This window comes from Primulina huaijiensis, chromosome 4 (assembly GCF_012295235.1).
Source record: "Primulina huaijiensis isolate GDHJ02 chromosome 4, ASM1229523v2, whole genome shotgun sequence".
Taxonomy (NCBI): Eukaryota; Viridiplantae; Streptophyta; class Magnoliopsida; order Lamiales; family Gesneriaceae; genus Primulina; species Primulina huaijiensis.
Genome location: NC_133309.1, coordinates 19,656,903 through 19,668,368, shown reverse-complemented (window position 1 = coordinate 19,668,368; position 11,466 = coordinate 19,656,903). Strand labels below are relative to the sequence as shown.

The window sequence follows — 11,466 nt, the reverse complement described above, 5'->3', positions numbered from 1 at the left end:
ACAGAAGTCTTGAGTTCGATATTTGGAGAGGCACATACTCCACTGCTAGGAGTTGGGAGTCCTGTGAGTAGGGTTCCATAGGCTATTATGAGGACTGTGATTGCAGAACCCAAAAAAGATAGATCCATGGGCCGTACAACTACATTAGATAATATGCTGGTATAGAATGTATGGTTCTTGTTGCAAATCCAGTGATTATTATTGATCCAATCATGAAAGAGCTCACGTTTAATCTCAAATGAAAAATATTTCTGGTAAATGTTGTCACCATAATATCATGATAGGTTGAATTCAACTCATTACATAATGTCATTATACTTCTATGATAGAGTCTAACAAAACTTATTTAAGTCGGTTCAAAGTTCAAACTACCATCTTCACCACACTTGATATATATATATATATATATATATATATATATACAAAAATATTATGTATTAAAGTTAATATTTGAAGATCAGAAGTGATGACCAAAGATGTTTACACTGAAAGCCATTGTTTTGTTAGGCCAAAGGTACACAACTATCATAAATGTGGAAAAGATGCATTGCAAATTAGCTAAATTAGTGTCTTACATTGTCGCTTCACACCGTTACATTAATGGAATTTATGTTTGGATAAAACTTTATTCATATGATAGATTGGAACGAGAAATTTTCATATTGTGCAATAGATCAAATCGATCATCTATATATAAAAGTGAAAGTGACTCAAAAATTTTAGGATAAAGGATTTAAAAGTTCTTTCTCTTGACTAAGTAATAGATTTACCAAATAAAATCCAAAAACTTTTATGATACCATAAAAATTATTAAATTTTTTATATTAAAAATATTATTTTTCAATTCAGGTTTTGATTATATCGATATGTTTTACAGGAGACCTGCTCATTTATTAGAGAATTATTTTAATCTTAAAATTTATATAATTTTTTTTTGATTGGATGGTGATATTTGTTACAATTGATCTTGAGAATGACATATTGTCCTAACTTTTGGATATTCCTAGGCTGATGAACTATATAACTCATAACAAACATTTGTGTTAGACGGTCTCAAGAGTCGTATTTTGTGAGACGGATATCTTATTTGGGTCATCTATGAAAAAATATTACTTTTTATGCTAAAAGTATTATTTTTTATTGTGAATATCGGTAAAGTTGACCCATCTCACAGATAAAGATTCGTGAGACCGTCTCACAAGATCTTACTCATAACTCATTAACAATTTATATAACTTTTTAGTGTGTTATTATTATTTAACTAAAGTATTCTTACATATTTAAAATTTCAATAATCAACCATAATTACTCATTTATATTTATAGGGCCCAAACGTGCCCCATTCTCCCTCCATGATTGAACTACGAGATCTGGCACGTGCCATGCCATTTCCATGCTTCGTTTCTTCACTGCATTGTACTTCACTCTCCCTTCCAGTGGGCCTACGAATCCATCTCTATCTACTCTGTAATCATCAGGATTCTTCGAGTAAAAAACTGCATTTCCCTTCTATTAATCGATTCGGTGCTTAATTTATAGATTAAATATTTATTATTTGGTTAACAGAGGCATTCGCTTGAAGTTTTTCTCCGCTTAACCCGTTAAATATGGTGCTGAATATTCTTTGCAGGCATAAAAGATTGCAAAGGATCAAGTTTTTCTCATTTTAGAAAGTGGGTTTTCAGTGTAAAAGGTAAGGCGCAAAAGGGATTACTTTTTTTAGTTCCCGATCTGTTTATTAAGTGCAAATTTTTGTACTTTCTTTTAGATTTTTGTTGCACTTTTTGTGTGCCGATGATTGTGGTTATTATGATAGGGATTTACTTTAGAACTTGTGGCGTCCAGCTATGTGCAACTGTAAAAAAGTTGCAATCTTGTGGGTACTTAGTGGCGGTAAGAAACACAGCAGATGGGTGTTGTTTTCAACTGGCTGCTTATTCATTGTCTTCTACTTGTCTTGAATGTGACCTCTTTTTTTAGTTCTTTGAAACGATGTTGTACCCATTCTTGCTTCAACCGAGGTAGCTTTCTGATTAATCATCCCTGATAATGGATATAATTTGTTGTATATTGAAATTGAATTATTAATGGTGGTCCATTTCGTTACGGTTCGATCCTTTCTGTGTTTGTTGTGGAGTCTAGGTGAATCATACATAATTGAAGAGTCCCTTGCCTGCCCTTGTGTTGTTGGGAGTTTTAATTCTTGAGGTCCATTTACTGTTGACTGAGATAAAGATCTTTATTTATAGGAGCAGATGGATGAGCCGATGAAATCTGATTCTAGACTTGAAGTGTCAGTTTCATTTGGTAGGTTTGAGAATGATGCACTTTCTTGGGAGAAGTGGTCAACATTTTCTCCAAATAAGTATTTGGATGAAGCTGGAAGTTTATCAACTCCTGGATCTGTAGCCCAGAAGAAAGCATACTTTGAAGCGCACTACAAGAAGATTGCTACTCAAAAATCCGAGCAATTTGAGCAAGATAACCCAATGGAACCTCCTGTTGCTTCTAGTCAAGATGAGCCAACAATCAATAATCATAATGAGAGTTCATCTGGGATGCATGCTAACTTTGAATCATGCAATGGCGAGAAATCAAATGGTGTATTTGCACACGAAGCTATAGCCGATGAGGCAAAAGATGAAGATATATCAACTCTAGTGGTTGAGCAGGGAGCAGCCTGCAGTAATGGCTTCACGGATATGGCAACTTTGGAAGAGGAAAAGGAGGAAGCTTCTAGTGCTGTGGAGGATCTAAACCCCATGGATGAGGAAGCTAAGAAAGAGTTGAATGTTCTCATAGCTGACCACTGGTTGAACAGAGAAGAAGCTGTAGCAGCTGAGGAAGAGACTCCTCTAAAGGATCCTGAACACGCAGAACATCCACCTGAAAGCAAGAATATAGTAGAACAAGTAACCGAACCAAGGAAACGAAGTTCCAAGATCAATGCAGGAAATATAAATCAAAAGGTAAGATATTTCTACTGCCTGCACGTTCTTGTATGAGTAACCATGTTATTAGCGTCAACAACTAAATTGATCTGGTTTTTTATATAATTGTTTCTGGTGGATAGGTAACCCAAAATAGAAAGGAGAGAAATTTGACTGGTACAAAAATTAAAGTTGTATCACCTGCTGCCAAGCAATCACAGGCTTCTACTCCTAAATATTTGAAGCCATCTTTAATTTCCACACCCACCTCTGCCTCCCTGTCCGGAAAGAAGAAGTTGAACCGATCAATGGTGGTAGAAAGCAAGAGAGCTGCTCCAACATCCCTGTACATGTCTCTTAGCTTGGGTCCTGCAAAATCTTCAACTCCTTTCGGAATGACTAGGAAGTCTCTGATAATGGAGAAAATGGGGGATAAGGATATTGTTAGGCGAGCTTTTAAGAGTTTCCAGTGTCAAATAAATGGATATCCCACCGATGAAAAATCTAGTACATTAAAGCAGGTTTGTATGATTTTATTGGATTGCTACTTTCCGTCAGTGAGTGATGTATTTATGTCTTTGTGTTTTGTTTTTACCGTGGTATGTGTGTAAACTTGATTTTTCAATAATGTATTTGGCCAGGTTTCATCAACAGCATCTGAGATGAAGATCTCCCCTTCTCTAACTCCTAAAAAGGATAATAAAGGGTAATCAATTTTCTCCGTTTTTCATCTATCTGCTGGCTAAAAATTTCCTCTTTTTCTTCTATCTTCTAATATCCTTTCAATTTATTCAACGAAAGCACCTGCAATGGACATTCCTTGTTGGCCTATTGAATTTTTGTTTTGAGTTGGAAATCTGGTTCAAGTACAATTTTTCTGTGTATTGAGCTGTTCTTCTTGCAATATGAAGATTCCCGTGAAAGTATTCCGAAAAATCCATTTTTAGAAAAAAAAAGTATTCCAAATGTTAATTACTGAAGCACTTGCTGTTTTTGAACAGTAATATTGGCCAGTAACAACAGAACCAATTTGTTTTCCTTTCCCGTTGTTTCACTGCTTTTGGCTTTGTATGTGGAATTGATTTATCATTTCAACTGTAGACTGAGAATTGCTGCAGGAAAGATGGTGAATCTAAGGAAACAGCCGGATCAGCAATCAAAGCCTTTGCTCTTGGGGTAAGATTTCTTATATGTTACTGCTGGAAATTTGTTTTCTCGTGTCCAAAACGCTGCAAAAATTTTAAAATTTTTATTTTGAGATTCAAATAACGTCTTTGGACACTTGTATGGTTTGAACAATAATAATCATTCATAGGGCGTTTATGAATATACCTTGAATGAATAAATCACTTGGCACCGACTATTTCGAGATTGACGAAGATATCTCTTGTAGTATTCCCTACGAACAATCTTCATGAAACTTTTCTTCAATCTCCAATCAAGTCCACGACTAGAATTTTTGTTCCTCCTCTAAATTGTACTAGAAAATTTAGAAGAAATCTAACGTTGAGATCGAAGAACAAGTTGACGTCTCAAACCCTAATTTGCTTAGAGTGGCTGAAAGCTTGACAGGTTTTTTAGAGAGATTTTCGAAAAACTTGTTATGGAGGCTAGGGTTTTTGTGGTCCTTTTTAAAACATGAGTCCTTAACCTAGTTTCCTTAATTATAGATTTAAGGCTCTTTAATTAAACAAAACAATAATGGGTTTAGATAATTAATTTGACTAGTCCAACTAGTTTAATTAATTAATATTTCAAAGTCCATTAAGAACTTTAATTGATTAGCTTGTTGAACTTGTACTTCTACAAGTCTATTATACATACTAACATTACATTTAATATAATCTTTTATAAACTCAACCTTTGAGTTTAATATTTTTAAACTCTCAATTTTCCATAAATTCATCTCTTTGAATTTATTATCTTTAAATTTAATTATCATAAATTCAACTCCTTGAATTTACTGTCTCGTAATTTTATATAAATTCAACTCTTTGAATTTATTGTCTCAACTATGTGACCCTCAATAGTTCAGGAATACAGCTAGCCGTGGGTTCACAACTTTTTGTGGTTTAGGACATTGTCTTTTATTCGGGTTTACCTTAATTTGCCCCATTCTATGCACCAACATTTGATCATGAGAATGTCAGAAGTCATTTTTCCGATTAAACATATTGAATCATGGTAAGAGCATCTAGTATCATCACCCCATGATTCCTAGGTATCACTAATAGTGCCTGCAAGAACCAATTGGTTATGATAAACGTACAGTACGGTCCCTTCATCTCATATATTCCGATCGAATCTGCAACCATTGGTTGATCGAGGGTTGCATATTAGATTGGATAGCTATGTGATACATTCATGAAATATTCATAGTGTCACCGTATGCACAACTAGAGAACTCTTGTCCTTAATGTACATTTTACACTCTGGTTAGAGATTTAATGTACTACTTTTTCGTTAGATCACATATGATATCCACACCCCAAGGTGTGCACTGGCTCCTTTTATCCTATACATGTCGTAATTGCACCCAATCTCGCCACCTTGTGACCCTCGCGGACTCGGTAAACTAGTCAAAGCACAATCCTAGTATGTAGAGCCTAAGTGTTGTCTCGGATCTTAAGCACTAATGATGTACAATCATAACTACAGACTTTTCCTCTTGATGAATGATAACCACTTGGAAAGTCCGATGAAGGATTGTTCGGTACAATCATCATATGATTACCCATCTGCATCTCTATGCTCATACCACGAAACACGGAACACAACATCACATGTGCTAGTCTCAAGCTCAAGCGGTTTTTATCCTTGTTTTTAGGCGGCTGAATCGACTAGGAACAAATTTAGAATATACAGTGTTTATAAATGAGTTTCAAGATCAAAGTACGATTCATTTATATTAAAATATAATCAAGGTTTTTATCTATGTTTTTAGCATGTGTATACAGATAGTAAAAAAAAACCATGAAATTTAATTATATTAAAATAAAGACTGTTTATTACAACCGAGTCTTAGCCAATCGTACCCCTTTAAACAATGGCTTGTAGATATTTGATTTATATACTATTTGCATCGGTGAGTGGATATAGATTTGTTCCTTGTTATATTTGCTTGAAAGATGTTTCAATCCGTTCTTGGAGCAGAACTTCCTTCTCGTTCTTCAGAAATTAGTGGAATGTGTACGCATCTTTCTTTTCCAAATGTCCCATCTTTTGAAAACATTTAGTTAAATGATTATTAAAATGAGGAGGAAAGGAACTTACAACCGAACTAACTTAACCTTTTACTAATTTTCAAATATATTTCGGTAAACTTTATAATTATCTAGGATATGTAAAAAATTTCCATACTAGGATCTTATCCTTGAATTGACTGTCCTAAGTCTACCACAGATCACATAAAAGTTCTGGACTGGACAAAAAGAATACCATAATTGTCTCTCCGTCTGTTGGCTTGAAAGGTGACGAAAAAGATGAGAAACGGAAAGAGGTATTTCTACCAAACCTATCCTTCTTTAGCATCTGTACATGTTGATTTGGTGCTTTGATTGATGAATCTTGTTACTGAATTGCTTCATTTGTGTCACTGATGTTGATCTTGAAGCAGTTTCTGAGGAATTTGGAGGCAAAATCAATTGCCAGAGAGGTAGAAAATGCACAACTTAGTGCAAAATCAAAGGTATGCTTTATTTACATGAAAAGATTGAGAAGAAGACTCCATTTCAATATATTAGGCCCTTTAACAGTTGATGGCACCCCGTTTACACATCAACTATGACTCAACAAGACACATTTGATCCAGGACGAAAAGACACCTGAGATTAGAAAGTTGCAACAATCTCACAACTTTAAGGCCAATCCTCTGCCATCTTTTTATAGACGTCAAGGAAAAGATCACCCAGAAAAGGTATGTTCCTCCCTCGACATCAACATCCATGAGAGCTAATTTTTTTCGTCTAGAATGTGATCGCTGTTATCTTGTGAAGGCTTGATCTTAGGGTGTGAGAGAGAAATGAATGTGATCAATGTTATCCTGTGAAGGCGTGATCTTAGGGTGTGAGAGAGAAATAATCACTTGTTATTTAATGTTTGGTTGGCCTGTGAAACCCACAAAAAGCATACAATTTTGACTTTCTGACTAAAAAATTATCTCTCGGATTTGTCATTAGAGTTTGCATTTGCCATAGTATCCTTCAAACGAAATATGAAAAACATACGTCATAACGAATGGGATAGTGCTAAAAATTGTCACCACCAAGTCGGATATTTCCTGGATGATGAGCTCGGATACGTCCTATGGGATTCGATAGAAGCATCCATCAGATCACAAAAGTGGATTCCATATCCTACATGATAAATGGTTGTTTTTTGACAGCATTCTATGCTGTTAAAAGTCTTAAAGATCCTATTCTGACTAAATCGTATCAATGTTGGCTATTAGGTGAAGTGACTTATTTTTGTTGAAAATAATTATAAGAAAAGAAACTATGAAAAGATCAATGTTTTGAAATGATGTATATAAATTGTATTCTGATCCATTGGTGCTGTTTTATTCAAAAAGGCACGGGACCGTTCTCAGCTTCCAAAAGTGCTCTGATTATTTGTGTCTCTATGTTTTTCTAGTTCTTTTTTTTAATATATATGTATTTGTTTTGTGAGTGTGCATTTGTCGGCTATTCAAATATTGCGTTATTTACATTATGATTTTCGAGTGGAGATGCATCTAAATTTCTCATGCTCAACCTATTACTATGCTATGATTTTGCAGGATAGTGCTGGAAATAAGACGGTTCATCGTTGACCTGCTGCTGCATCATCAAATAGGTGAAACTGCATCATTCGCAACGAAATATCGCCTATCAGCCTCAAGCATCAAGCATTGTTAGAGACAGAAAGAGCATGTATTTTATGTACATATCCGTATTGCTGCAGAGAGGAGAGAGATTGGTTGAGCTTTTCGGCGTGTATCGCGCGTAGGCGGTACAAACTCTCGTCTTCTATCTGCGTCGGAAGGATTCGTGTGTGGTTATGTCGCAAGGATAATCAGACAGCCCTTTCAAATGGTTACAAGGTTATGTAGAAAAAAGGGAGTGGGAGAAAAATTTAATTCTAATTATGGGTCTTGTGAGTTGATTATCTAAACATTCCAGAGAAATGTAATCTATGTCAAGGTATATTTAGGTAGTGTTTGCAAATGTTTAAAAAAAATAATAAAAAAGTAATTATGGATTTTTTCTTTATAAAGTTTTGCAGTAGTTTTTGTAAATGTTTAAAAAAAGTGATTATGGATTTTTTTAACAAAATTTTGCAAAATTGTAGAGAAGAAGTATATAGTCATTTTTTCAATCATGGAAAATACTACCTAATTTTATTCAAATAAAAATTAAATGAATGGGAAGTTATTGTCTGAAATCGTTCGTTTGAAACTATGGAATTATATTATAGGAAAATCAACACAAATTAAGTCAATAAAATCCAAATGTAATCAAGGTTTTTCTGATCAAAATTAATAATATGGAGAGATGCGAATAAGTAAATCTCAAGGTAGATGAAGGGAATGCCTATTCGCCTGAACATGGGAACGAGCATTTTAATAATTGCAAAAACTTGTGTGAGATGGTCTCACGGGTTTTATTTTGTGAGACGAATCTCTTATTTGGATCATCTATGAAAAAGTATTACTTTTTATGTTAAGAGTATTAATTTTTATTGTGAATATCTATAGGGTTGACCCGTCTCACAGATAAAGATTCGTGATATCGCCTCACAAAAGACCTACTCTTTAATAATAACGGGCATTTTTATATTTGTAAAGTATACTTAAACATCAAGAATGAGATAAGATTGAGAATGTGAATTTAATTTCCAACTTAAGTGCTTGACGGTTGTAAGCTGACGGTTCTTCGTCCAAATACAAGTTCTGACTTAAGTGCTTGATGGTTCTTCGTCCACATACCTAAGTAAGATGAGATGGAGGAAAAGATTGAAAATTGAGTGTTGTTGGAATTAGGTGCGGGGTATTTTTAGATAATAAAATGAAAATAAAGTATATAATTAGACATCTAGATTTATGTAGAAAATCTCTAAAAATTATAAGAGTAAAAATCATGGGCAAGATGAAAAAAATTCACTATAATATTTTATGGTGTACCATCATTCACTGTGTTTTCTTTACTCTCTTAATACAGAACAACAAACACCTCACAAATATTATAGACCTAAACATTAAAATTCTATGAGATGAGATATAAGAATTGAGAATGAGATGATTTTGGTATGAGATAAGGGATCTCTATTTATAGAGCTCTTTTGTAACGTCCCGAAAATTTGAAGGTTCACGTGAACCACATTGATGCAAGTTATCGATTTTAATTAAATTGTTTTAATGGCATGAATTGATTATGGTAGGTATGTTTATATGTTTAAAAATTTAGTTTTATTTTAGAATGTATAAAACTGTGTTTTAAAAGGTTATTCGAGACGCGATCGAGGAACGGAGACTTGAGACTTGAGACCATATAAGCGAAACTATTTTTATTAAATAAATATTTTCAATTATTTAATGTGTGGTGAATTTTATTAGATATTTTCAAAAATGAGGTGTTTTGAGGTGATTTTATACGTCAAGTCGTATTTGGATTTTCGACGAAAATATGAACTTTTCGAGAACTTGGCTAATATTATCACAAACTTTTCTTAACAAATTATTTTAAATATTTATTAATGGGCTTAATGAGCTTATTATACAAGTTTAATAGGCCCAAGCTTATACCAAGAGTTTTATATAAAATAAACTAGGCTTCCAAGTCTTTTATTTCCACCAAAACACAAGCCCAACCCCTCCAAACATTAGGACTCTTCCATCAACACCCACCACACACACCACATGAGATTTTGAAGAGGAAAGCCTCATTTTTGTGAAGAATTTCAGCAAGGGTCCATCTTCGCCAACGTTCCTCGCATCGCAAACCGTTTTTCGTGCTTAATAAACGCAAAGGAATTTCTTGATCTCTTTTTTCTCATCCATCACACCATATTATATGTTCGAAGCATGTTTGCATGAAAAATATGTCTATCTTGTATTTATTTTCGTTTTTATGCCATGACATGTCAATAACTCAAGTTTTTGTGGTCCAAAAACCTATGATATTATTGCATAAAGGGGCTGCCATCATAGAGTTATGGGAAAGGATGTTTTTCCATATGTTTAAGGGCACTTAAGTGTGTGTTTAAGGACTGGACAAGATAGGGAAGGAATAAGAACGAAAATAGACTCCTTAAGGGCTAGGACTCTTCGACTAGGAGTCTTCGAGGGTCACGGCTACTAGTTGCTGATAGGGTGTGTCTAGGAGACCTAAAGGGATTGTAGGGTGGTTCAAGAGGCGCTGCACTATGCTAGGTGTGAAGGGCTGATGGCTCGAACCAAAAATGTTGGTTATGCATAAGTTATGGTTCGGCCGGGGCGAGGAGGGGGGGAGGGGGGGGGCGGCTTGCTTACTAGGTGCATGCAGCCACGAGCTGCTGTTAGAGGCACATTCAAGGGTCCTAAGAGATGCTAGTCCAGGTCCTAGGCTGATCGCATGAGGACTGAAGTGAAGGCTAGGGAGGAACCGCGCATGAGGAGGAGGTGCACATGGCTTGAAGATTACTGGTTTGGGGGATGGCCTTGTATGGGCTGTAGAGGCTGGTTCAGTAGGTTCCTAAAAGGTTTGGTCTAGGTCCTAAGAGGGTTGGTCAGGGTCTGGTCCACTCGTTTAGGGTCTAGGTTCGAAGGATTTGAGGATGGATTGGGCTAGGGTTTGAACAACATAGGGCAGAATTTTTCAGTAGCTTAATAGGCTTGATCAAGGGTCCTAATTGGGTTGAATATGGTTTAGTTAGGCGATATTATGCTTTGGTTCAAGTTTGGTTAAGTTTCGAATCAATACGAGTCAAAACCCTGAATGCTGTAATATATGTTAAAATGTGTATTTTAAATGTTTATGAAATCTTATGACGAAACGTTAATGCTAAAAGACATGTTACATGCTTGGTTTAAAAGAAAAATGATTTATATATATACATGAATTTTTATAAGTGATGCATATATGAAAAGTTGAAGGAGGCGAATTGATTGTGACTAATACGATGATATGATTGGGGATATCGTGAGGGAAAAGGCCGCAGAGAGAGCCCGTTTATGGGAGAAGGCCCCAGAGGGAGCCCGACGATCGTATTTTCATCAAAATGCTATGATGATATGTAAGGCCAAGGCTCAGTTGACGGGTGAGAGTGTCGCTGACGTCCCCGCTGCCAAGTACTGTGGTTACATATAAATAGATCCATCGACCTTCAGATGAAACGAAAGTCACAATTAACGATCTAAATTCAATAAAAGGAAAACATATAAGTATATGATGAAAAGGAAAATGTATATAATGAAAAGGAAATGGTATACGATGAAAGGAAAAATGTTTAAGTTTATGCATGTTCATGAAAAGCTATTTTAAGTAAAATTATTTTCACTGTTGCATGTGATTGTATATGT

At 35.1% G+C, this 11,466-nt stretch overlaps 1 protein-coding gene across 3 annotated transcripts; it reads left to right on the top strand.

Moving 5' to 3' along the window:
• Positions 1–1,338: 1,338 nt before the first annotated feature.
• LOC140975350 (uncharacterized) lies at positions 1,339–8,150 on the top strand. Of its 3 annotated transcripts, XM_073439014.1 has the most exons (11): positions 1,339–1,488; positions 1,631–1,693; positions 1,817–1,893; positions 2,250–2,969; positions 3,074–3,451; positions 3,572–3,636; positions 4,032–4,106; positions 6,333–6,429; positions 6,544–6,618; positions 6,742–6,846; positions 7,708–8,150. In XM_073439014.1, the coding sequence occupies exons 1-11, from the start codon at positions 1,353–1,355 to the stop codon at positions 7,738–7,740; spliced, it is 1,824 nt and encodes a 607-aa protein (XP_073295115.1). In that variant the 5' UTR covers positions 1,339–1,352; the 3' UTR covers positions 7,741–8,150. The 3 variants fall into 3 exon arrangements, with proteins under 3 accessions (XP_073295115.1, XP_073295116.1, XP_073295117.1); XM_073439015.1 differs by lacking the exons at positions 1,339–1,488; positions 1,817–1,893 and having other exon boundaries at positions 1,544–1,693; positions 7,708–8,148; XM_073439016.1 differs by lacking the exons at positions 1,339–1,488; positions 1,631–1,693; positions 1,817–1,893 and adding an exon at positions 1,902–2,021 and having other exon boundaries at positions 7,708–8,148.
• Positions 8,151–11,466: the final 3,316 nt, after the last annotated feature.